The 25,585-nt window shown below is 39.5% G+C and overlaps 2 protein-coding genes across 2 annotated transcripts in view; one reads left to right on the forward strand and one right to left on the reverse strand.

The window, feature by feature from the left end:
• Window positions 1–25,585, forward strand: part of arhgap35a (Rho GTPase activating protein 35a) — a 70,060-nt gene that overhangs the window by 14,016 nt on the left and 30,459 nt on the right. The window lies entirely within an intron of this gene.
• On the reverse strand, window positions 362–2,124 carry LOC121646109. Its single transcript, XM_041994982.1, has 3 exons — window positions 1,948–2,124; window positions 1,448–1,642; window positions 362–1,054 (listed from the first exon to the last, which is right to left on the reverse strand). Exons 1-3 carry the CDS (start codon window positions 1,978–1,980, stop codon window positions 677–679), a joined length of 606 nt encoding a protein of 201 aa, XP_041850916.1. The 5' UTR covers window positions 1,981–2,124; the 3' UTR covers window positions 362–676.

Below are 25,585 nucleotides of genomic sequence, written 5' to 3' on the forward strand. Positions count from 1 at the left end.
TGATGCTTAGGTCACAAAATCTGCCCCCTCAACCCCATTACTGCATCTAATAATTATTTCCATAACTGTAATGAACAAAGAAAATGTGAATGTGAAAATGTGTATTCAGTCAGTGGTGTTTGCCACAGATAAAACATCGTCAAGAAGGATTGAATATCTGTTGTGCAATCAAACTTTCACATCCTTTGGTCTATGGGGTGTTTGTTGTGTATATACTGTGTATTGCTGCTGTTACATCAGTTATATTTATCTATTTTTTGCAGTTAAATTGTAATAAACATTTGTCTTGTTCCATTGCAGTCACATCTCACTGTACAATTAATTATATTATTACGTGACTGAATTAACGAGGTAAAACATGTAAATTTGAGTATATTTTAATCAAAAAGGTATAAATACAAACAAACTATCCCAAATTAAGTTATATAACTGTACATAAATGAAAAACAAAATACAAAGTTATAAGTGAACAGAAATTATACAATAATTATGTACAATCTATAAAATTTCACAGATTTGTTATTATTAATTAGCAGTTTAGCTAAAAACACAATCATATGCCAGGAACAAAACCGGTGTACTGTCTGTGTGGATCAGGAAACTTTTCTCTAATAGCCCACACACAACAACTGGGGATGACACGCCGATTTCCTGCTCCCAGGGAGCCGTGCTTCCATTATATGAAATGCCTATAGGCGGCACACCGGTACTGCCTGTTATCACCTGGCTCTGTTGCATGGCCAAGTGCTGTCACATCTTCTCGATAATGCCTATGTATCCTAAGATATCCTTCATCAAGGCAATATTGGGTAAAATGTGGTAGCTTGCTGATGCAATTAGCTGGTGTCTGACCACAGCAGATCCTCTCCCTGTCGGTTGGCATCTCCCTGCATAACCCACAAGTACACCAGGGCATTCCTGGGACTCCAGCTGCCTCTGAGACGCTTGAATTGCTCTGTTGCAATAGAAGATCAAAAATCAGGCCTGGTTGCCTTACGACGAGCTGTGATGCAAGCCTTCTTAGGTCCTCAGCAGTCATGTCATCAAGAAGTCTCTGCAAGGTATAAAAAAAGATTAGTTATAAAAGTGGAGCCTAATTTTATTTATTAATGGAAAACAAAGTGTAAAGCCAAGTAAAAGATTTGATTTATTAGTGAAGGCCTGTGTCTCCCTATTCTGTATAGAGTTTTAAATATTACTATAGTATCTGATGAAATGGTTTGACTGTCAAAGCAAAAAGTTCAAATACTAAGAATAAGTGCTGTAAGTACATCCATAAATTACACATAAAAACGCATTTACGTTGCAACAAGAAATAATACATGAAATATATGTAGCATTATTAGTTATTGCAATATTTGTGAAAATAAGGACTTTTTTTAAGTATATTTTTTATCAGTGATAGCTTGACAAACCATTGAACATGAAGCTGCATCCTGCATTTTACCTGTGTGGCAGCCAAATGGTCACGGCGATACTGTTCAACTCTATCCGAGTGCTCAGCTCTGGAAGCTACAGCTCGTGTTCCTCGGCCTCGGCCTCTGCCTCGTACCCTGAACCCTCTTGCTCGTCCTCTCGACCGTCCACCGGACCTGCCTCGGCTCAAACGCTGCGAACTTTGTGACACATCGTCCTCGTCACTCTGAAAACACAAGTGCACAGACTGACGTATCTGTAACAACATTCAAACCTGCAAATTCTGCATCGTGTTATCGTGTCAGTCTGTTAGTCTAAGTCAGTCTAATATTAGCTGAATATTTGCAAACATATTTATAACGTTATAATTAACCTAGCAACTAGATAGCTAATCACATAGCTTTGCCTCATTTACTAGCATTGTTTATTCCATAATACTGCATTGCAATTTTAACATGTACTACTTCGCAAAACAACATAGTAAATTACAATTTTCAGCGTGAGGCAGAACTTGTTTAAACAGTTACTTACTGGTTCACTTGGAGTTGAAAAACTGGATGCCATCTCAGCTCCTAAATAAGTCTTGTGGACGGTGGAGATGAAAGTGGCGCTGCTGTGTGAATTGGGGGTGGGAGGGGTGAGGAGTATTACTCATTACTGCCACCCTGTGGTGGTTTGTGGAGGTGACGGAGTTGTGTTTTATTTATTACTGCCACCTGGCGTTGGAAAGAATTGCTGTGAAATCCTACAGATTCTGCCTTTAATGGGTGTTTGTGATTTTTACACCGTACATCTGTAAGGCTTGCAATGTGCAAAGACCTAGCTTTGATGGTCTTGATATAATTTTGCCAGATTAGGATTACATCTTCCAAAGTACCCTAATGAACAGTAGAAAATTAAGAGTGGTGACAATATTAAGTGGATTCAGTTTCCAGTCTGTAGGTTGACAGCACTTTGTATGAAGGTTTTTGATTTGTTCATGAAGCCGTTCATGCTGTTGTTTTTGAAAGCAATCTCAAATGGATAAAACTTGGGCACTTGATCATCACTGTAAATGGCCACTGTGCCATTTTAAAGGCGTGTACATTTGTTTTTTCTGGGTTGGGTTTTCAGGGGATGACACGGGTAATTTTTTCTTCTCGATGCCATAATTTCCCAGGATGCAGTGGTGGCCCCAAGGTCCATGGCTCTTATGTCAGAGTTCATTTCCTGTTGGAGTGTTGCAGCAGCTCCCGATGATCCACCATTTTGTAACATTCCTGATGAGGACCAGAGACATGTGTCACAATTAGGAAGTTCTGATTCATGACTTTAAATGTAATTAATGGAAAACAATTTTTTTGACCAGCTGGTGAAATCAGGGTTTTACAGAATGAGGAAAGTTGCAAAGATTTTCCCCAAAAATTCCCCAAAGATTTGGAGGATCATCATGTTCCAGTAAGTTTTACAGTGAATCAACTGTAAGTTTAGTCAGGGTCACGCTGCACATGATGTAGCACAAACATGAATCCAGTTTGATATGAACCTGTTAAAGTTTCTGCTCATGAGCCACAATAATAACCCAGTTACAAGTTTTAAAATGAAGACAGCCTTTTTTTTTTATAGTTCTGCTGATGTTTCTCTTTCTAAAAAATAGATTCACTACCACTTTATTGGTTGTGAATCAAAAACCACAGACCTGAGTCTGACTCTGCGCAAGTCTTGCCTCTGCCTTTATATATGTGCTGACTTCCATGTTTGTCCTAAGTTGAGAAGATAAAAGTAAGGGAAACATGGGTGAAGAACGTAAACATATCCATGAGTTGTTTTTGGTTTGGAATGTTATTCAGAGAGAGGACGTCCTCACCACACAACAGCAAGGAAAAGGTTGCAGGGAATGTAGTCTTGTCAGGTCACGATGAGCTGAGTCTGCTGGCGTTTAAATCCATGTAATGGCTGGAAAGGAAAGAAAATGGTGAAAAAATTTTTGATTAAACTGGAACGTCAAGAAAGACTGATATATTTTTGTGTGCAGTTTATGCAAGAGGAAAAACAAGTTGAGTGTAAATTAGAACAGTCAGCATTCACATTTTTTTAATTTGTACAAGAGATGTGATTGTTGACAGTAGAAAGCTGTTTAATTTGCCTCTTTATGCATAAATTAAAAAGCAGAATGAACACATACAGATTAAAAAAGAACAAATATGGGCACAGACTTTTAGTTTAAAGTATTAGTTAAGCTGGATCTTCCATTCCCCATTCAATAGTGTTCAGCCCAAATGAGTCATTTTCTGACTTGATGAAGCACCACCAGAGCCACAGAAGTTATACACCCATTTTTACACACCATAGTTTCACACACTGTACAGCAATTCTCCTCATAACCACTAAAACTAGCTGACCTTTAAATTACAAATGGGTGGCGCTCCCTTTGAAAAGTAAATACAGATTACAGCATTGCACCAGAAATTAAAGCTTTATTTAGGTCATTAAAGTCTGTTTTAACAATCTTGTTGTAATAGAGTAACATTAAAATCAAGTGTAGTGAATGGTAGAAAACAAAGTATGGAGTAGGGCAATTTGTAGAGGTGTGTGAACAGTTTATTTTTCACATGTAAACAATTCAATGCTTAATCTTTTATGTTCAAATGACTGAATACTCACACGTCACGCTACATTTTCATCAATAAATCCAGTCAGCTCGATTAGTCTGAAATCCTTTTTAATTCTTTCAAAATTCAGACAAGACTTTTAATTTTTAAAAAGTTTTATAAGTCTTTTCAGTCTCGATGTCTGAGTGACTCGCCTCCTTACTGTACATGTACAGTACATTACAAAAAGTCAGTTACCACAGAAATCTACAAGTCCGATGTAAAGGCTACTCAACTAGTTTTACTTAACAAGTACTTTACCTGGCTTGTACTTTGATTGTAGAGCAAAGGTGTTGCCATATCTGTAAAGCAGCATTTAATGCCTGTGATAGGAATATTAGTCCTTCTCCATAGTAGTTAACAGCTGGGGGAACCTGAGCTTCTTAGATCATTAGTATGAAAGCTGCCTCTTTTTGGAGCTTTTTAGTACTACAAGCTGAGTACCATTCAGTCCCAATATGGTAGAGAGAGTGCCAATGTACAACAGGCCAGAAGGAAAATGTGTATATTTGAGTTGAACTTTCTTTTTAAGTCACGCCTGAGTGCTGCTTTCTTATGAGTGTCCATATGGTGTTTTGCAAAACTCAGAATGCTAATAAGCACCATCCAAAACTAGTAAAGATGAAGAGGAACAAGTCATCTGAACCGGTAAGTCAAGGTCTATACTTGACATGACAGTATATACTTTAACTACTGACAACACACAGGACTGTAACTGCAGTTAGAATTAGCATCCATGGGATTGCACATGTGCAGCATACCCTTACAGCTAATGAGACAAGCCAACACAGTACAGCATATGAACTTGTTTCGCTTTCTGTAAGAACGCAAGCTCATTTCTGTACTCAATGCACAGCTTAAAACTCAAAATTATTTATAAACGAGCCTCATTTATTCATGTTGATCTTTAATTCTGCACAATACTCACCAAATACATGGGATAATGCAGCGCTAAAAAGCTTTTGTAACTGAAAGCAAGCATGTTTCTCATGTTATCCTTCACTAGAATACACACCACACCAGCTTTTGAGACATTTGTAACAAAGACATTTTTGAAGTACTTTGCTTATGAGTTTTCTGTGAGTTGTCTGCCTGAACAGCCACAAAAACATCATTAAAGAGATGTTGATACCTGTTATTTCTGCCACCTGCTGTGTCTGTATTGCAAAATTATGTATATGAGTCAGCGATCAAGAGTCTGAATAAAGGGATTTGACTTCATTAAATAGTAGGGATTGTGTTATAAAAGAGCCAAAAATGTATGTGATCCATCAGCTTGGGTGTTACCATAATGCTGTCAGATCATTAAACAACTTCAAACATTTGAGGCTTTCTGTTTTGATTGCACGTCTTGTTTGTGTGCTATTGGGTAAGACGAACCCAACAAGTCCCAGAGTCTAGTTTAACCTGCCCTTGAACCAGAATTCAAGGTATTATCCATGAGCATGCTTAATGACAAGCTTTACGCAACAGTGTTTCGCCACACATACTTTATGGAGTCTCCCATTCACAATACTAGAGCTTTTGCTTCACAACTATGTAAATATCTCCCCTTCTGTGTCCCTAGTATCCCAGTGTCTGACTGTAGTGGATTAGGTTCTAAGAAATTGTGCAATTCTGAGAGTATTCAACTCTTACACCACAGAGCAGGGCTTCCATCCATGGCCTCTCCTTTTCCTCTCTTCCCCTCCCTCATCTTGCTTCTCCTGAGGTCATATTTGACAGGAGACATGGGTGGATGATGTCAGCCCTCTTCTCAGAGGATTCAGGGGTCCTCAGGGGTCGTGTGAGGTTTGGTAGCGGCTTTGAATTGGAGGACAGGAAGCACTGGTGGTAAAGATGGACAGAGGGAAAGAAACGGCTTGCTGTTGTTGTGCTGTGCTTTTCCATTGCAGCTCTAAACAGGGAGACGCAGGATGTCGATGGTTACGGCTATGTTGCCAAAAAGAGTGAGTGCCTATACTGCATAAGGCACTGAAGTATTTGGCCCACCGCAAGCTTGACAGATTTAAAGTGTGTTTCATTTGAGGTTTGTAGTTTTGTTTTTGCTATGTAGTTGACAGGAGTATGAAGTTGATATTTCCATCTCATGCTTTGGGTGTTGCTGTAGTGTTTGCTAGGTCATTAACTTGTTTTGAGGGCCTCTAATGTTGATCTAAACACTTCTACAACATTTGTGAAAGTTCTGGAAGTGTGTGAGGTGTTGCTCTACGGGCTCCCTGATCATGTACTTTGGTAAACAGTTCCCACTGCATGCACAGCTGGGGTACACTTGATGGGACTCTGCAGTGCATGTAGAGAGGGAGATGGAGCAAGACCTGAGGAGGAGACAGACAGCCCGCAGAACGTACGTGGGTGGGTGAGTGAGTGAGTGAGGCTTTTTTGGCTGAATAAAAACTGCATTAAAAGGAGAAAGGAAAAAAGCTGAAAACTTATTATAAATGACAAATGCTCAGCTCTTGCTACCAAACGGTGTTAGCTGCTTCATCTTGAGGGTGGACAAATTCAACAGCATTAGCCCTGACTCTGAATTTATACTGCATACCTGTGCGCGAGTACCTTTTTGCATGTGGCCTCCCCAAATTCAACGGACACAGGACATTTTTTCTCCTCCCTCCTCTGTCCTCCCTCCATCCTCTACCCTGTGCTCCCTGCTTGGTGCTGATTGGCTGGTGGGAAAGTGAGGGATGAGGTTTTGTCATCTAATCTGCCAGCAGATCGCCACTGATGGGCCTCTGTAGAATGGATTTAGTAAATTACTGTTCCAGGGAAGGGCAAATCCCCACTATCAGATGGCAGCTCTTTCTGCATCTCTCCCTCCATTTCTAGTCTAACCCCTTCTCTTCACCACATCACTCAGGCTCTGACTCTATCTTTTTATCGCTACCTCGCTCTCTGCTGCTGTTTGCCTCTATTTGTCTGTTTCTCTTACTTTTCTTTTCCATTCATCCTTTTCATAGCCTGAATACTACATGCTGTGCACCTGTGTCTGAACATTATACCTGATTCTTTTTGCCTATAGGTCTCACACTTGGAGTGAATACTTAAAGTGCATATTGTAACAGTGTATTTTGCTCTAAGGCTACTTATTGGTATCAGCATCATACAGTCTCTGTGTGAACAGTATCTGATGGTGTATGTATGCATTTGAACAAGATGGACCAGTTTTGAAAGTGGCCATCTTGCATTCCCCCATTCTGAAATCATACAAGAGATAAGACTCTACATCCTGCCTCAGTACCTGCAAAAGGGTGTTCATGGATTAGGGGTAATTGTTTTATGCGTACAGTTTTAGCTTTGCATACCTGTGTCACAAAGGAGATGATGGATAAGAGATTAGTGAGGGAGATGAAAATAGCAAAAGAAGTGTGTTTTAGTCTGTGTGTACAGTAACTGACTGTGCGGGTGCTTTCTTGCCTGAGGTTGGGGAATGTCGTGTTGGGGAGAACTGTGTGGAGCCAAACTCCAACTGACCTCCTGTGTTTTGTTACAACTCTTTCTACAAGTCCTTCTTAGACTGCCAGTGTTGTTGCTCTGTGCTGACATATGGTAGCCAGGCATGCTGCTGTTGCTGTGATGATACTCCAGCTGGATAATTAACAGGTGCTGCATAAAGAAAGGAAGTGGTGAGGCCACACATACATGTCACTTAGGGGATTTTCTTTATGGCTGTAGACTGTATTAAAATATGTTTGTAAATGCTTTTGTAATGACTGTTTGCAAAGTAAACCCAGTTTTGAGTCAGTTGATGGTTTTGATCATGTGTGAGATGAGACTTGCCAGGAACTAGACAATATTTTTTTTTGTTCTTAGATATCTCTACCATTCTGTTTTTCCAGTACAATTTGAGTTACTCTCTTTGTAGATGAGGATTAACCCAGTTTGGCTTCTGGCTGTCATGGCGTTGCTGGACAAGCGTTGCTGTCGCCAAGCTGCAACATGGATTTTTCTATCCATGTTGCAGCTTGGCAACAGCAATGCTTCAGCAGCTTGAGCATAGACTCTTCAAGATAGATGTTGCTACCACTGCTAAGATGTCTTGACTCCAGTATATTTCCATTTGTAAAAAAAAAAAGAAGTGTCAGATTCTCTCATAAAATAGTTTGACAGTAAAATAGTACTCAGTAAAATATGGTTTCAGTACATGGTTTTATAAGCAATACATGAATGGACATTAGGAACTTATTGTACCATAATTTGTGCCACTACTAACATTTCAGCCATAACATAAGTTGATCCCTGTTGATTGATTAGAGAAATAATTTAAAATACAGACAACAGATTTTCCCTTGTCACTTCTTTTTAATTGATTTTTTTTTTACAAGTTGAAAATGACTATTGGATATTATTCCATTTATCTTTTTAAAGGAACATATTTTAAGGGTGAGCTTACCCGTTACCAGCAGCAGAGAGTTTAGCACCCCCGTCATCCAGGAGTTTTCCACTTAAGGGGGCAAAAAGTGAAATAGTTTCACCACAAGGTTTGCTGTTGTGCACTGCATGTAGACCAAAACAAAGTGTGTCATGAGCCACACCTCCCCCTACCTCTTCACCCTACCCCAACTCGCCTCGTCTGCGAACGAATATGCAAAGTGCAAACACACCGTGTTATGTTTTTTATCTGGCAACTACTTTGGCAACAATCATAGTTTTTTTTTTTAATAGGTAATGTCAGGTGCTGGTCATCTTCAGATGAACTTTTCTTTCCACCATTTCACTTCGAAAACACGTGCTGCCTTGCTCACTGGCTAAAGCTACATATAGGGTGGGAAGGCTGAAGGCTCAGAGAGGAGACGATGTCTTGCTGTCCTCCTTGCTGTTTTTCAGACAGCAATATTTTGATTGCTTCAATCTAGAAATGATGAATTTTGGCTTATTTCCCCCTTTCCATTTTTGCTTTTAGATAAATTGCTGTTTCTTTAGAAGGTTTGATATTGCTTACAGCAATGTATCATCTTGAGCAAATTAACCCATGATCAGGATTGCATGCTTCATTACTGACAACTGCCCAGTGCTATTTGCCACTATACTGACAAATTATATTATTTTTTTATTGATAAGTTTTAATCACAAATATGGAAACTGATATGGTTGTCCAAAATCATGTTAGATGTTAATATACAGCACTTTCTTTACCTCTTCCCACTTCTTTAGAGGAAATATCTGCCGCCCTTTTTGTGATCCCCAGTCATTTAATATCACCTGGACAGCAGTGGTACAGGTAGCTCTCTACCAGGGTGATGCTTCGGCCTGGCTGAAGACATCAGGTTGCTCTCTGACAGTAGACTGTATGGTCTATTTCTTGCCCTTGTGCTAAATGTGATTACAATGACAGGACTCAGGAGGACCTCTGTTTGGTGAGCCCCACCCTTATTTTTTTAATTCTTCACCCTACAGTCTGAAAGGAAGCATCTGCCTGCATTTCTGCCTCCCCACCGCTTGCCACACATGCTCTCTCCTCAGCCTTTACTGCTAATGTTGCAGCAGCTAGCTATCCAGCTCACACTGCTGTCAAAGCCTCTAATCTCTCTCGCATAAAGGCCATGCAAGGGAATTTATGTTCGCCAGCCACGGGAATGAAAGGAGAAGCGGAGAATCGTTTGAGCAGGTTGACAGATAAGGCTCTTGTGCTTTCTGTGTGGTGGTTTTTAAGCCATGTTAAGCTGCTTAATTAGACATAATCTACAGACCCCAGTCTGAGGCGGAACTAATGAAGTTAAAAGACTCAAATCCCATCCTACCATCACACTCTCCTCTACGCCACACCATGACTCGTGCCTCTCTGTCTCAACATTGTGCCGTCCTCTCTTCTTCCTGCTATCGCTCTCTGAACTCTCTTCCTCCTTACCATCCCACTCCGTCCTATTAACACCATTGATGTCTTCCATCACACCCAAACAGTCTACCTTGCCTGTGTGACAACCTTGAAACATTTCCCTCAAATGTGTCAAACTATGCAGCCATTGCTGTCCTGGGGAAAAGAAATTTAGAGTCAAGTTGTTTTGTTTTAACAACACAACATCTTTTGTGGTTTAGCTAATCTGAGCATATAAAGGTAAAACATGAAGGGAGAGCTATGATGCAAACTTCCCAGAACCCTTATGAGTGACTGACAGCCTCATGATGAAGACAATATTGGAGTCCATTATTAGATCACCAGTATAGCAGATTTCATCCTTCTGGTCTTTGTCGAAGAAAGCAAGAAAGAAATACATCGAAATAAACTGGTAAAGAAATATGCAAACATATTTTTTTACCAGGTGGCCTGAATGTAACTTCCTCTCCAATTTAGCCACTTTAATTTCTTTTAAAAGTTTACTTCCTTTGTGCTTCTTTGCAAAAAAAAAAAAAAAAAAAAAAAGCAGCTGAGATAGTTCATACAGACTGAAAATTAAAGTCATGTATTGAGATGTAAAATATTAAATTAAAATAAATATTAAATAATAAATATTAATAATGACAGATACCCAATGTGCTGATAAGTGAGCTTATTTTGGCATATTGTCAACACAATAATACTAGTGCTTACATCCAGTATTTGTTTCCTTCTACTTCCAGAAAAAATCAATACTGTTAATTGGTAGTTCTTTGGGTGGCAATGAAAGATTGCATGACTGTAAATTTCTTTGGTTAATGAATAATGGTAACGGTTTCTCTTTTCAGCGTTGCCCTGTGTAGACACTCCTTGAAGGCTTGCTTCACAGCTGGCTGCACATGGAGAACAATGTTGTTAATCCAGATCAGAGGACAGCAGTTTTTTATTAAAGTTTGGTTATAGCTTTTTGGCAGTCTCACTACTCCCTGACTGTATTGTACCCTGTGTGTAAAAGATTGAAATCATCAGAACAAACCGTAAGCAACATTATTCCCGGTATTCCATGTGAACGTGTGTAAGAGTCCAGAAAGTTTTTGTCTGTTTAGATATAACCAGCATAGAGTTGGATATATCTGAGTGATCTGTTATGGCCAGTCAAGCTGAAAACCAGCCAAATCCAGTCACTATTCTGTTGATTGATGCATATTTAGTTGCTTTAAATATAGTTTGTTTGAGGCAGTTAAGGAAAGTAAGCACGTTGCTCTGGATCAGGATCAAAAACACAGTATTTCTGTTCATACATGGTATCCCTCATCATCAGGACAAAACTGGAATTCTAAAGGGACAAACAGGCTTTTGATCTTGGGGCTGCAATAGTGGCTTTGACTAAAACTGAAGAGGTTGAAGCTGGATGGAGATCCTGGTGGAATGTGGTGAGTTCTTTGGAGCCGTTCTGTTTCCTTACTCTTCCTCACCTTTGTTCTTAATCGCTTCCTCCTTGTTTTTCAGTTGAAAGGGGGTAGTTTTCATGTCAGTAACTTCAAATCTCTTACTTAATCCCACCATAGTGTAAATGTCGACTCTGGCCATGTATATGAATACTTAGCCATACATGCATGAGTAATTTCTGCCTCTTCACAGCCACCTTCACTTTGTTCCCACACCAGCTCTGGATTTGCCCCCGTGTTATTACTGCTGCATGTTTATATATCTCTCCTATCTGTGCATCTCAGAGTACCATCTTTGTTGTGTTTTTAAGTCTTCCCTTAAGCCAAACAGTAGTTTCTGCAAAGAGTGGGCTTGCGTGTTGGCTTGTAAACCCTCATCTTCTTTTCAGGAGGAGATTGCAGCTGACCATCGCTGAGTTTCATCCTCATCATGAGTTTTTTTTTCACATTATTTCTCTGCTTCGTCTTCATGCCCTTCTTTAGCCCTCTGTCCCACCTTATCTCAGCTAAAAGTGCTTGCAACTATTGCCCTGTCAACTGCATTCTCTACACTTTGTCTTGCCTCTGCTGGATTATATTTACATGAATTTAAATTAAATGCAAACACTGCCTGAACACTCTGAATTGGAATATCTTTTAGCTTTAATCAGCTGTCAAATTTCAAGGGATAAGACTATTCTGTGCATGTTTACTCTCCTAAACCCCTCCATCCCTCTCTCTTTCTTGTTCTCCCTCCCAATGAGGCAAATCTCTGTTTTCCCTCCCCCTTCTTGGATCCCATGGTTCCCCAGTATCATGCTGCTGTTGAGTGGATCTCAGGGCTGCTGCACTCTGGTTTTACTTGATTAGCCAGTGTGTGTTGCTGTAGGCAGCTTTGTTTTGTTGCTGAATGGGCTGTTCCATTGAGAGCACAAGAGACGACGAGCAGGAGGAGGAGGAAGGAGGGGATGGAGAGGAGAAGGGTGGAGTGGAAAAGGAAAAGCAGGAGAATGCTGGAAAAAAAAAGATAAAAGCTGAGGTGGAAGGATATAAAAAGAGTGGTCAGGAGTAGATAAATGAGACAGGAGAGCTCTGGAGCAGAGGGGGAAATGCAGAAATGAGGAAAGGATGCAGAGGAAAAAAGAAGAAAGAAATGACCTCTCCTCCTGTGGAGAGGGAAGATAACTGTGAGTGTTTAGAAGTGCTGAGGTGGACAGAAGCCCTATCTTCCTCTAACACAGCACCTGCTAGTCTGCCTGCCCCCTACTATTCACTGACCGACTTTCTATTGTAGCTGTGTGTGCACTTATATGTGTCTCTCTGCCTGTGGAAGTGTGTGCATCTATGTGTATATGTTATTATTCATACAGTTAGTGAATAATTTTTGTTTCAGTCTTTAACAGCCTTGAAACATTTTAAAAGTCCAACATGACAAATCCCTAAGTCCCTGCACTGCACTGCTTTAATACATTCATGGAGGGCAATAATAGCTTCTCTTGTGAAATATAGAAAATGGTTTGTGTAGCATTTCACCATCGGTGTGTGCACATACACACAACATTGACTGATGTTTCCTAAACTAGTGGACTCCAAGAGCATTAAGCTCTTTTCAAGTCGCATTGATGGTTGCACTCTTGGTCCCCTTGGTCATAAGTGTGGCCATCAAAGAGGCAAAATTACAGATATTTTAAAAACAAGACTTTGCTTAATTTGCATAGAAGAATACATTAACAAAAGAAATTTAAAATATGTAAGTTTGAACTAAATATTCGAAGGTAATTTTTTAAAGAGGTGGGAAAAAAAGAGAAAATTGTGTTAGGACTAGGGATGTCACGATTACCTAATTTCACAAATAATTGTGTTATTAAACGTTATGATTAATTAATCGTAAAGATCCCTTAATATCATCACTTTCCATAAGAGATTGTGTCGATACCATACTGGCAGATCAGTGCAACTCAAGCACGGAACAAAAAAAAAGTTATTTCATATATCAGATGTGTCATGCTGCGGATGTCCTTTAAATGTATGCCTTGAAAACTTCATTAATAAGGAGGATTAGGTATTTCTAGATAGATTCGTTCACTACTGTAGCAAGGCACCTACATGCTTCAGATAAACTTCTCTGTCGTAGATAAGGCCAAATTTGAATTTTTAATATGGCATGAGTAATAGTTTTGTTGTTGCATAAGAAATATATAAGTAAAAATGACACGTTAATTCCACGGATTAATCTCTTGCATTAATGCATTAATTTTGACAGCCCTAGTTAAAGCTTAAATTCCTAGAATGAGTGTTCATGGGATTTTACATATTTATAGTGTTGGGAAATTAACACATAATAATCGTGATAATTGTAATATCGTGATTATTTCTTTGACAAAACTTATACCAAGAAACTCTGTAATTGTGACATCCCCAGTTAGGACCATTATTCAGTATTACTGTGATATTCTCTCCCTACCTGTACTCAGGTGGCAGTGTTTTTTTTTTTTTTTTTTTTTACTGGATTGGTGATTCTACTCGAGAATCCAGCTGCCTATAATGATCAAAGACGTGGGACCTGGGGGGAAAAAAACGAATGAGTCGTAGGATTGTAGAAACAAGCACTTATCCCACACTCAATATGACAAAATGGCTTAATAAACTTGTCAAGCTGCTGTCTTTGTAACAGATAAAATTATCAGTTTTTGGCTTAAATTTGCACTTAACAGCTCAAGATAATGGTAGTTATGCAAGATAAAATTTGGGATCAATATTTTTATATAAATCCTGTTACATCGCAATATCCCAAGCTATCATCAGATATTTGTAAGTTTTTCTTTTGAATAAAAATATCATCATTCTGACATTGAATGCCTAAAGGTACAAAGGTAGTACAAAACATTGCTTCAGTACAAGGTTGTCTAAACTTAATTTAACCAATTTATTTCGGCCATGTCAATAAACATGCTAATGTTTGGGCCAGGTGGTTGTCATCAGAAGATTGAAGCATGTGGAGAGAATATAATTTATACATGAATTCTGACTGAGGCACAGTTTCTGGACCTTTTATGTATATGTTTGTGTAGCTGCTTATGTGCCTGTGCCTTTGCTTTTTTAATGTCCCAAGAGTTTCTTGGCTAAAACTCTCTTTGTGATCAGGTCAGCTCCTCATACATACAAAAATACATTGTAAACATGAGCCCGACCCCTTCCTCAGGAGTGTTTTAAACAAATCTGCTCTTGCTCCTTAAACCCACCTCATCCCATCTACTGTCTGCTGCCTACACGATGACTTGGCTGTGTTTATCCAGGCGTAGACAGATTGAGGATGACGAGAAAGCCCTGAAAATTCTCCTTATTTTTTAGTTCAGTATGAAAAAGAATGTTTTTGTGCTCTCTTCCTCAGCTGTTTTTGGATGAGAGTACGTGTGTAAGTCTTTGTGCCTTTGCCAGCATGTATATTTGGTTTTGCGGAAGGGGATTGTGTTGTAGATGCAATAAAGCCCACTGTGAATGTTGACAATCCTGGTTTGTTAGCACTGATGGGGTGCATGAATACTGGACTAGAATATAAAGGCAGATCTGGAGTGTTTTCACGTATTCGTCTTTTTGAATTCTGCTATTCAGTTTGGGCAAATCAAGTTTTTTTTTTTTTATTTTAACCATAAAATTAAATTGTGACAGTGGTTAGTTCCCTTGAGCCTCACTTATTCTTTCATTGCCTATTTTCCTCTTACTTTGTGTTAGTCCTCTGTGTGATAAGCAATTCTTTTCCCCTTATTTATTTATTGCCGCCTCCTTGTTTCTCATTGTCCTGGAATCCTTTCACTTTCTTCCTTAGCATATCTGTTTCCACTGCTGCCTTTTAACAAACGGTCTATTTAACAGATTGATTAGGAGAACGCACCCGTGCACACATTCATATCTCTTGCACCAGAGACACTTTCATGTGCTTGCATGTAGATGAATAATATATGAAAATACAGGCACATGAACATGCATCGGCTGACCGCGATGCTGAAACGGGCTGTTGTGTGCTGTGCATTTGCAGTCTTTGTAACGTGTGTGTGTGTGTACTTGGCTGACTGCTGTCTGCTGTTGCTGTAAAGGGATGTAGAGTCTCCAGGGGCATGGTGATGAATGAGAGCGTTGTCACCAGTCAGGTCCAGCTGCCTTTGTGCCATCTTCATGCTGCATGTTCTCCTATTATACCACAGCCGCTGCATTTTTTTGGTGCATCTGCACAGAGTGAGCGTGTTTTTTGTTAATGTGGCCTGAATGAAACAGCTCTTTTGTAAAGAAGGTGGTAAGGCTTTCACACCCTGTAATTTGTGTGTAAGAACAATGTGTTAATACACTGGCATTTTGAGTGATGTTTTCAAGCCGTTTAGAAACTGACTGCACATGCACAGCCTCTGTATCAGATAAAGTATTTGGGCTGTCATCACCTGCATTGGTAATTTCATGTGTGTGTGTGTGCGTGCGTGTGCGTGCGTGTGCGTGCGTGTGTTTGTGTGTTTTTTGGCTCACAGCCGTGTCTCCCGTGGTAGCATGTGGATATTTTAGTGTGTGAGTAGCGGGCTCAGAGAATATGCTGTCAAAGCAGAAGCTGAATCATTTGCCTACAGACACTTTCATGATAAGATGAGGTGTGGGCATAAATTATCTCTTCAGTAGACTGGCTGTATGGTTTACAGATTGTGTTTGAAAACCCATAACTCAGTGTAGAGGTAGTTTTTTCTTCCAGCTGGTCTATACAGTGATATCTGTCCCACTGGGATCGTCTTTAAAAGATGTGAGGAGGACGAGCATTCTGCATGTTGCATCACATGCATTTGTTCTTGGGGAAGAGATCATTTATTCTTTCTACAGTCCTGTATGCAGATGAGTCAGATTATGTTTTTGCATTTATATATTCAGAAGTCATGGATACAAGGTTGTCATTGGATGCAGAATGTTAACATTATGCCCTTTGGGTAATAAGTGTCTGTTACTGGTTTATTTATGTGCAGAATTAGTGCTATTCCCTCAAAGAGAAGTCAGTTGTTAAAAAAACTCATGGAAGCCATTTACTATGAAATGTGTCAGTTTGTCATATCTTCAGCAATAGTATGTTCTAGTTTTATCCAGAGCAGCACTACTGAGATGGTTTTCAGACTTGAACACCCCCCAGTAAAGGCTAATTCAACATTTGTCTTGCATCCCATTTCTTCTCTGAGCTCTCGTCAGACAGCAAAAACTAGTATTGATGTTAACTCTCATCTCAACTCTCATTCTTTTGCTCTGTTACTTTCCTTCTTTTTTTTTGCTGTTAATGTCTTCTTGGGTTTTTCTGCTGAAGCAGACATGGTGCATGTCCAAAACATCTAGTGCCTTGATGTCCAGTTGCTAGCTTGTGATGAAGTTCAGCAAAGGAAACTTTTTACTTGATGGTCTGGGCCAGAACACAAAGTTGTGAAGTATGGTTTCTCATCTACAACCAGGATGCTGCAGGGCAGTAATGATCACATGAGCAGGGGCGTTTTTGATGCTATGGCGATGTGGGCAAGCAACCAGGGCACAATCTATGAAGGGGCGCATTGTGCACGAGAGGCAAACTTTTTTAAAAACAGGCTATATATCTGTGTAAGAGCGCACCAGTGCACGAGAGCAAAAGAAAAGGTTTAATTTCTGCTCATTTCCATGTCAAGTTATGAGGTGGGGACTCCCTTCTCTCTGGGGGGCAGCACATCATCTTGCTGCTGCTGCTGAGAAATTCGCAGTTGTAGCAGCCTATGTTGAAAGAAGGGGGAGGAGGATCTCAGGTCACAATGCAATTAAAGTCACAAACTGCTTCCAAATAAATTGTATTTCATTAAAATTTTGGTTATATATACCCAGGGCTCTTAGTTAACACCCACCAACCCAACAAATGAATTATACAGGTAGAAATAAAAACTTACAGTCCCTTTGGTAGGCGATGAAAAAGTGATGTCTTTCAAGAGAATGAGACGAGCCGACTCGCTGGGTAGAGTTGAATTTTCAGTGGCTGTTGCTCAGCAAGGGGGAATTTAGTTTGATGAACACACCATGTGGCCAGTCACTGATTTGGATCATACCATTAGACACGAAAGGCCATAAAAAAGTGGGGGGTGCTCTGGGGGTGTTCGCCCAGAGCGTAAAATGAGCCAGGGCCGCCACTGCAAGAATGTACTTAAAGCAGGGGTGCCCAAGTTCGGTCCTCGAGATCTACCATCCTGCAACTTTTACATGCAACCCTTCTCCAACACACTTAAATCAGATGTCATCTGCATGTCATTCAGCTCTGCGGAGGCCTGGTAACGAGCCAGTCATTTGATTCAGGTACAGAAAAAAAAAAGAAATCCTCATGCTCACCTGATAATGTCAGCCCCGCAAGAAGTTTGCAGACGTTAACGGCAAAGCGGCAAAGATGTTCATTATAAAGTAAGTAGCACATATCCAATTAGCATATAGAAACAGACGCACATAACGCTTCTTCTCAACAGGTGTATTTGTACGTCATTGATAATGTACACAGATCTTATTTTTCTCACATAAACTCAACTTACATTGCCTGGTGGTTCAGGACCCCTGGTTCAGACAAAAGGCCTAATACAAATGGAAAAAAAAACTGTTGTAAATCAAATGTACCATGTGGTTAGTGATCGGTATCAGCCTTCCAGTGGTTTGTCGTCAGTCCAAAAAATCCTTTTTTGAGCACCTTATTGATTTGATGGTAAGCAGCTGATCAGGCTCAGATTGATCTAATTCTGTGCTTTAGACAGGAGCGCTAGCATGGTTTGCATCATTTGTCTCATAAATGTACAGCTGCCAGTCTAGTTTAAGATGGGGAAAAAAAGAGGAAAACCTGTGTGTTTATAGCAGGTGTTGTCAGGTCATTACACTGACATGTTTCTGTTAATGTAGAAGAGCTGTGGCTCTATAGTGTTCCTTTGCATAAATGTTTGGGTTCATTGTTCTTGGGCTGAGAGGTCAGTAAGTTGTTGCTCTGTCAGTTTACTGAGAAACTATCACTGCACAGCAACTCCCCCACTTTTCAAATACTTATCACCACCCTGATTTGTACCTGCTTTGATTGAGATGGGGGATTATGGACTTATAATGTTTTTTTTTTTTTTGTTTTTACTAAACATTCACATCTGCCATTTAAGTGATGTGACACAGAATGCTGTGGACATTTTTGCTCATTCGGACACACTGATGGACTTGGGACGTGAAGCAGGATAATTTGCACACAAAGTATTTTACACATTTCAGTATCTGGTACTTGTAATCTTCATTTAAACCAGTTGTTTTTATTTTTTTTTATTTCTAGAGACAATATTCAGGTGCAGAGGAGACAAACTAAACCAGCTCAGTTGTGAGAAACATTTAGCTGTGCAGGTGATAATAAGAAAATTACAGGAAGCCTGTACGTTATTGTTTGACACAATCTCGCCTCTGTCTGCTTCTTCATGGATCTAAATGGGAATCTGACTGGAGGTAAACATGTCATTGTGTGGAGCAGTCCAGCAAACAGTCGGGCTGACAGAGCAGTTAATGGGCAGATGAAGTGATAGTTTGATAAGCAGCAGAGAAGGAACAGTAAAATTTACCTAAACAAGGCTGTATTTACCAGTCTGAACAGGGTCGAGCTGTGTTTAAATTGGCTGCGCACTTCCTCACAGGATCATTTGTTTTTTAAAATTCTTTTTATTTAATTTTGTTTGTTTATCATACAACCAGATTGGGCCAAGAGTTAGATATAACTTCTGTCATTTACAGAGGGAAGCACTTGGCTTGATAGCCTAAACTTCAGAGTGGATTTTGGGACCGAGGCCAAAGTGCCAAAGCCAGTGAAGGAATCTGAAGGTTATTGGACGTAAGGGATGATAGTAGTTACAGAAATCTTGAGTTTGTAGTAGATTTTGTGCTGCTGTTTAGACTAATCTAAATAAAACATTTTCAGTGACGATGGTGAAAGATGTTTTCAGTAAATGACTCAGCTTTCTGAAGCTTTTTCTTCCTCATTCCCCTTTTTTCTTCGTTGGCTGTAAGTCTCCAGAGTGCAATAGACCCAAAGCCTTATCAGGGTTAATTGATTTATTCCTCTCTTTCCTGCTCTCTTTTCCCCTTCCTTCCCAGTAGATTTGATCACTTTTGGATGTTTGGTTGTGCCCCTCTGCTATGTAAGTGCATTTTCTGAATGAGCCCACTGAGGGCCTCTTGGTCTCTCTGTCTATTGATGCTTTGCATACACAGCTCACACATATTTTTCCCAAATAATAATAAAACGTCAGCTTATTCACACCTTATTTTTTCTTTCCTTCCTCCCCCTTTTCTCAGCTCAAGTCCCCAAAGAGAAAAACAAGAAGCAAAGAAAGCTGGAGACTATAGGAGAGAGGGAGAGATAAAGAAATATAAAAGAACTGTAAATCCCCTGCTGTTAGTTGAGTGGATAGTGGCAAAATAATTCCCTCTTTAGCTTCACACGACAATCGCATTAATGACCGCAGGCTGCTCTCATCACTATGCTTGCATCTTGAGGGGCGGACAGGTGGATTGTGGATTGTGTGTGTGTTTCTCCATCTTTTCTCTGGGAGGGGTGAAGGCACTTGCATGTCAAGGATTATAAGAGCTTAAAGATGCATCACCTTAGCAGGTGTGCACATTTGTGCATCTTCATGAAATGAGTGTTATCGAAGATGATGTCTGGACTAAAATCACTGTCACGAGCTCAGGCTACAGCACTGTGACTGGGAAATATTAGAGACAGGAGTGTATTCTTTGGTTTCTGTAAGTCTGGATAGACTTTTTGTGGTAATTTAAACTTTCAGTTCAGGTTTAGTTGTTGAAAAATTACACTCAGAAATTTAACTTACAGAACAGCTTTCCTTTAAGTGTTTTTATGGAGATTTTTTTTTTTTTTTTGCGTTTAAATTGTCAGCAATGATACAGAGCCCTAAGTCCACACCAATTTATGTTTTTATAGTTATCACTTATTTGTAATGCATATGTTGTATAGGATTGGCTGAACATTAAAGACTAACTTTAAATATTGTGAGACAACAGTTTTTACTATTTCCACTTAACTTGTCTACCCTGTGAATGATAGGGAAAATAGATGATTAAAGAAAGATAAACCCATTCTTACAAGTACTATTGCAGAATGGTTGGGACTTCATAGCTTGTCCTTTTCTTCACATAGTGTTGCCAGAAGGTTAACCTTTTATATTTCTGAGAGGGGATTTCAGAACAATACAAAACATTCCTTTTTTTTTCTTTCATCCTAAAGCAGGAATCCAGAGAGAATTTGGAAGTGTATCGGCCAGCGTGATTGGCCAGTGGGTTCATATGAGAACCCTGGGATATGAGGTAGTGCAGAGCAACAGTGCCAATCAGAAGGCAAAGACAGGATGGGTGGAGAGAGGAGGGAATAGTGAAAAGGAGTTTTGGCATAATCGCTTAGTACAGGAATTGAACAAACTGCAGAGTGTGTGTGTTGATAGAGTGGGAGGTAGGGGGTTAACACTTGGATTATGGCCAGGAGAACTGCTGTAAAATCCAACCTGCTTCTTTTCCTGTTTCTGCACAAAGAGTAGTTTAATTCTCCACCCCCAGAGATTCTTTCTTCCTTAAGGCCTGGAAAGGGAACAGCACACACTGCACAGAAACTAGTCTGAAACAAGAATAACTAATATAATGCACATGCAACTTTTAGAAATGAAGAGGAGGAAGATGCCAACAGAGGTCATGATTGATTATTTCTAGTAAAGTCTGTAGTCTGCCATTATATATATGATGCATAACAGTTTGTGGCTTCACGCTTTCCTTCTAGTCTGTGGCCATTCAGACTTTAATTAGCTATTATGCCTGTTTTGACAGATCCAGACATGTATTTCAGATTACTGCTGGTGACTTCTAGCAGTCTCTCTCAGCACATGCACAGTATTATGGATACGCATGCAGAAAGCAATGATGAAAGCCAGAAAGAAGTTAAAAAGATGTATGTACTGGATATCCTGCAATACTGTAGTAACACCTGTTCTTGTTTAAAAGTGTGATGTCTTTCTTTAACCCATTATGGTGAATGAGCTAAATAAACCAGCCCAGTCTCACCAGAAAACATGTCCAAAACATAGAGTTATCAGAATCCATGATTATGAAACTATGAGATGACAACATTTTCTAAGGCTGTTGTTTTCTCTTTAAAAATGTTCACATGAATACTAAAATGTGTAATTTTTACATGTGATTTTTGTGGCATCTAAATCCTGACCATCAACCAAGAGAACGAAGTAAAGAAAATGTAGTTGCACAAATTAGAGGGTTACATCATCATACACCATGGGCCAATGTCCTGAAGCTATCTCGCATCTTGTGATCAGATTGGACTCAACAAGCACATAGACTGCTTTTGGATAGGTGATCCCTTTTCACCTACCTTTTTTTTTTTTTTTTTTTTCGCTGTTTGAGGAAGCCCTTTTTTTTGTGCTGATGATTATTGTAGCTCTGCTACAAATTTAGAGTTTATTTTAGATCTCCCAGCTTAATGGGAACTACAAGTAATTATGTTAAGGTAATTGGTGGAAGTCAGGTATAAGTAAGTCAGTGCACAACAGAGTAAAGGCAACATTTGCACGTGTGTACCAGTCATTATTTGGTTTGTGTTACTTATTGCTGGGAGTGTAAATGCAGGTAGGCCAAACAGAAAAAAAAAAAACCAAAAAATCTGTCATCTCTATTTTTACTGTGATCCACTCTGTATGCTCAAATGTCACCACATGTTGCAATAACATAAATTCATTGGTGATGTTACCAAGCAATTACTTGTCACAGGTGTCACAGAATGTCACACAGGACTGCATTTAAAGTCACTATTTTCTTTATATCTGCACAAATCTGCTGCAGGAAGAAAAGTATTCGTCTGTGTATACTGAAAACTGGATTCATCTGACTTGGATGCAGACTGAACCACCAGGGCAGTGGACACGACGAAGCGAGCCTCAGCACACAGAGCTTGTGCTTGAGCCTTGATACTGATGCACCTCCAGGCAGATCAGTGCAGCACAGCAAAGTCTTGAGCTGTAATGGCGCACCAGTATCTGTCTGTTGACTGATTTAAAATGGATGACCGAGCACAACCTTCGTAACCTCTGGACTAGCTGCCCCAGAACCTGACAGCCTCTTTTACTCAGACTGCAGATGGAGCTCAGAGGTGGCACTCCCACATGTATGCATGCAAACACTGCCAGAAGATCTGTATGAGGCGATAAATTTACATATGCATACTATATTACAGCTAGAGGCACTGTATTTATTATAATTTTTATGTGTGTAAGGTACCGTAGTTATACTATTGTTAGTCTTCAAAACCAGCATTAATTCACTAATGCAACTGAATCTGATTCCTCTCCCAGTTGAGACCAAGTAAGCATATTTTAGTTAAAATTATTAAAAGGTTTATTTGTTTGTCCTCTTGTGCTGGTGTGTTAATTGCACTTTAGAGTACCTAGCAATAGGGCAGAAGAAGAAAGTGAAGCTCCTGGGATTAAAAAAAATGTGAAAGAGGAAGAGAGTCAGAGGAAGGATGTTTGGAGGAGAAAAACTAAAGACTCTGCAGCCTTCTGCCTCTGTGACTGTGTGGTTGCTATGGCAACAAGTAAAATGTGATTATCTTTAATTGACACTGTGGCAGGTTCAGGTGTTTTCAATTGTGTCATTAGCTTGTTGGTGTCTCTTTAGTGACTCATTCACCTTTTTTGCAGCAGACCTCCACTTCATTTTGGAGCCCCTCTCCCCCCATGTCATCCTTTCTCTTAGTCTGCTGTGTGCCTTTCTTTTAGCTGCTTTGCCAAGCAATTTAAGGTGTGTGAGTGTTGCAAACAATTGTCTCACCTCCACAAGGCTGTCCTGATACTAGGACATACAGTGTAATGCCAATGGGCCTTAAGATGGCGAGGAGTAGTGATAGATGACTCAATGTCAGATGTAGCAAAAAAAAAAAAAAGATATATAGTTATATTGATTATATATATATATAATATAAACTATTTAAAGCAAAAAATAACAGGGACATAAAATTTATTGTTTGGAGGTGGCTTTTGGGTAGGTGTAGGTATAGAAAGCGATCCACTCTGCTTTTCAGCAAGAGGTTATGTCTTTTGTGTTGAGGTTTGTGGAGACAGCAATGGCAAAGAAGACTAGCGATGATAGAGTATCCCTGTCTGTGTACAATTAGCCAACCACAAGTCCTAAGCACTTACCAGAAGCTCCTTTTGTTAACATCCTCCAACCACCCACAGCATGAACTCTCTTTACTCTTCTTCCCTCATTCATTTGGAAACTCTTCTTGCTTTCCTGTAATATTTTATTGCCCCATTTATGATTTCACATACTCTTATCCCTTGTAGTGCATCCACTTAGAGCAAATTTCTTTCTTTTGTGTTTTTTTTTTTTTTTTTTTTACCTTATTTCGTTTCCCCAAATTTTATAGTTTGACATCCAGGATCTTGACAGTTTGTCTTGAAAACTTACAGGTGGCTAGTAAAATCTGTTTCTTTGAACCACTCAAAATGAAAAACGTAATTTAGGTCTTGCATCAATGCAAGCTTTGTAGTTTTTATTTTTTTATTATTTACTTTTTTTTCCTTTTTTTTTACCTTGAACTGTTCAATACCTCATCAATAGTTCAGTCAGCCAGTTTGTAGCTACAAAAATGGTCCAGTTCAATAGAAAAATAATTACACATACAAAGCCAGTATTAGTATGTTCTGTCCCCAGCTATTGTTCGAGTCAGTGTTGTGCCTTTAATTACAACTAAAGCAGCTTGCAGTGCAGTGGCCAGGTGTAGCTTTATTGCTGGTGACCGCTTTATTAGCCTTTCACGGAGCGGGGATGGACTTAGAGGATTGACTGGAGATGTGACTGAAGGTGACACCTATTGACTCGTTTATTTTGTTACTGGCTGGTTGTGATGATGCAATAAGGATGCTGCTACCAAGCTAGCTCCTTAGCAGTTAGATCCTATGCAGGAGAACATGACTAGAACAGACCGCATACAGTGTGGCATTCACGGTCTTGCAGTGATGTACCACTGCTGTTGGCATCTGCATCCATTTCTCAAAAAACACTTTGTTTCTGAGGCAACTAGAGAAAAGAAAATATGATCCTTCTCTTTGCTATCAGCCTGTCTTTGTCTGCATTTCTGTCACTTTCAGTTTTAATTGGTCTCGATGCACAGCAGTGCATGAACTGGTGGACAGGAGTGGGAAAGCATTTTGTTTAAACTTTCTACCATTTAAGCAGAGAGTAAGGGGCATGTCTTAGGTAGCTATTTTGTGTGTTGGAATGCCATCTGTCACCTAGTGGCAGTTTGGATGATTTCTGGTTGATGTAAGATCTCCCTGTACGGATCATAGCACATAATTATGCTCAGAGTTTTACAGCATTATCTTTATGCTCTTAGTGCTGATCTGAATTCTTGTATTGCTTTAATATTGATGTATTTTCTATAATGTATCCAGGATAAGTTTCAGCTAACTCAGCAGTTAATTAGTGGCTTTGTAGATAATATAAAACATGCTTTATCCATGGCATAAAAGCTAATTGTGTTTAATTATACTTGTATTTATTTGGGGTGTAATTGAAATGTCAAATAGAGAATTGCCCTAACTTCATAGTAACATCACATTTAAATGAAATGTGGTTGTGTATAATTTAGTAACTAGTTTTTAAAAGTGTAATCTTCCCACAACAGCCGTTTTACTCCATTCATGCTCCCCTCTCTTTCCTCTAGCAGGAAACTGACAACACAAAGGACAGATGCTTGCATGGCCATTGCAATGCACGATTCCATAGCTAGACATAACAATGGAAACTGTGGCTGCAATCAAGTGACTCTTCCAATCAAGACTGACATGAGTTTAATCTGGATGCCACAATCTTCACACGATAGTAGATAAAGGATAACAATTCAACTCTACTGGTGGCAGCATCTCTCATGAGTGTGCACAGCTTTCTATGTTTTGCTCACCATCTTGAAATTTCACCTGGCACATCTATTAATTAATGTTAAGGATGAGCACTGAACAGGAATTATGTTAATAATGATAACTATGTTGAGTGTAATGCCAGCAGTTGATCTGCTGTTCACATATAATTGTGTTATTTTATGTGATTGCTTTCACTGCCCAGGTATGTATTTGTGATTTTGAATACATGCAAGCCACTCAGTCGAGTGATTGAAAGTCTATGAAGTGTTGAATTGTATTTATTTGTTTCTGTCAGACTTTCCTCCCAGAGGTAAGAGT

This window comes from Melanotaenia boesemani, chromosome 9 (assembly GCF_017639745.1).
Source record: "Melanotaenia boesemani isolate fMelBoe1 chromosome 9, fMelBoe1.pri, whole genome shotgun sequence".
Classification (NCBI taxonomy): domain Eukaryota; kingdom Metazoa; phylum Chordata; class Actinopteri; order Atheriniformes; family Melanotaeniidae; genus Melanotaenia; species Melanotaenia boesemani.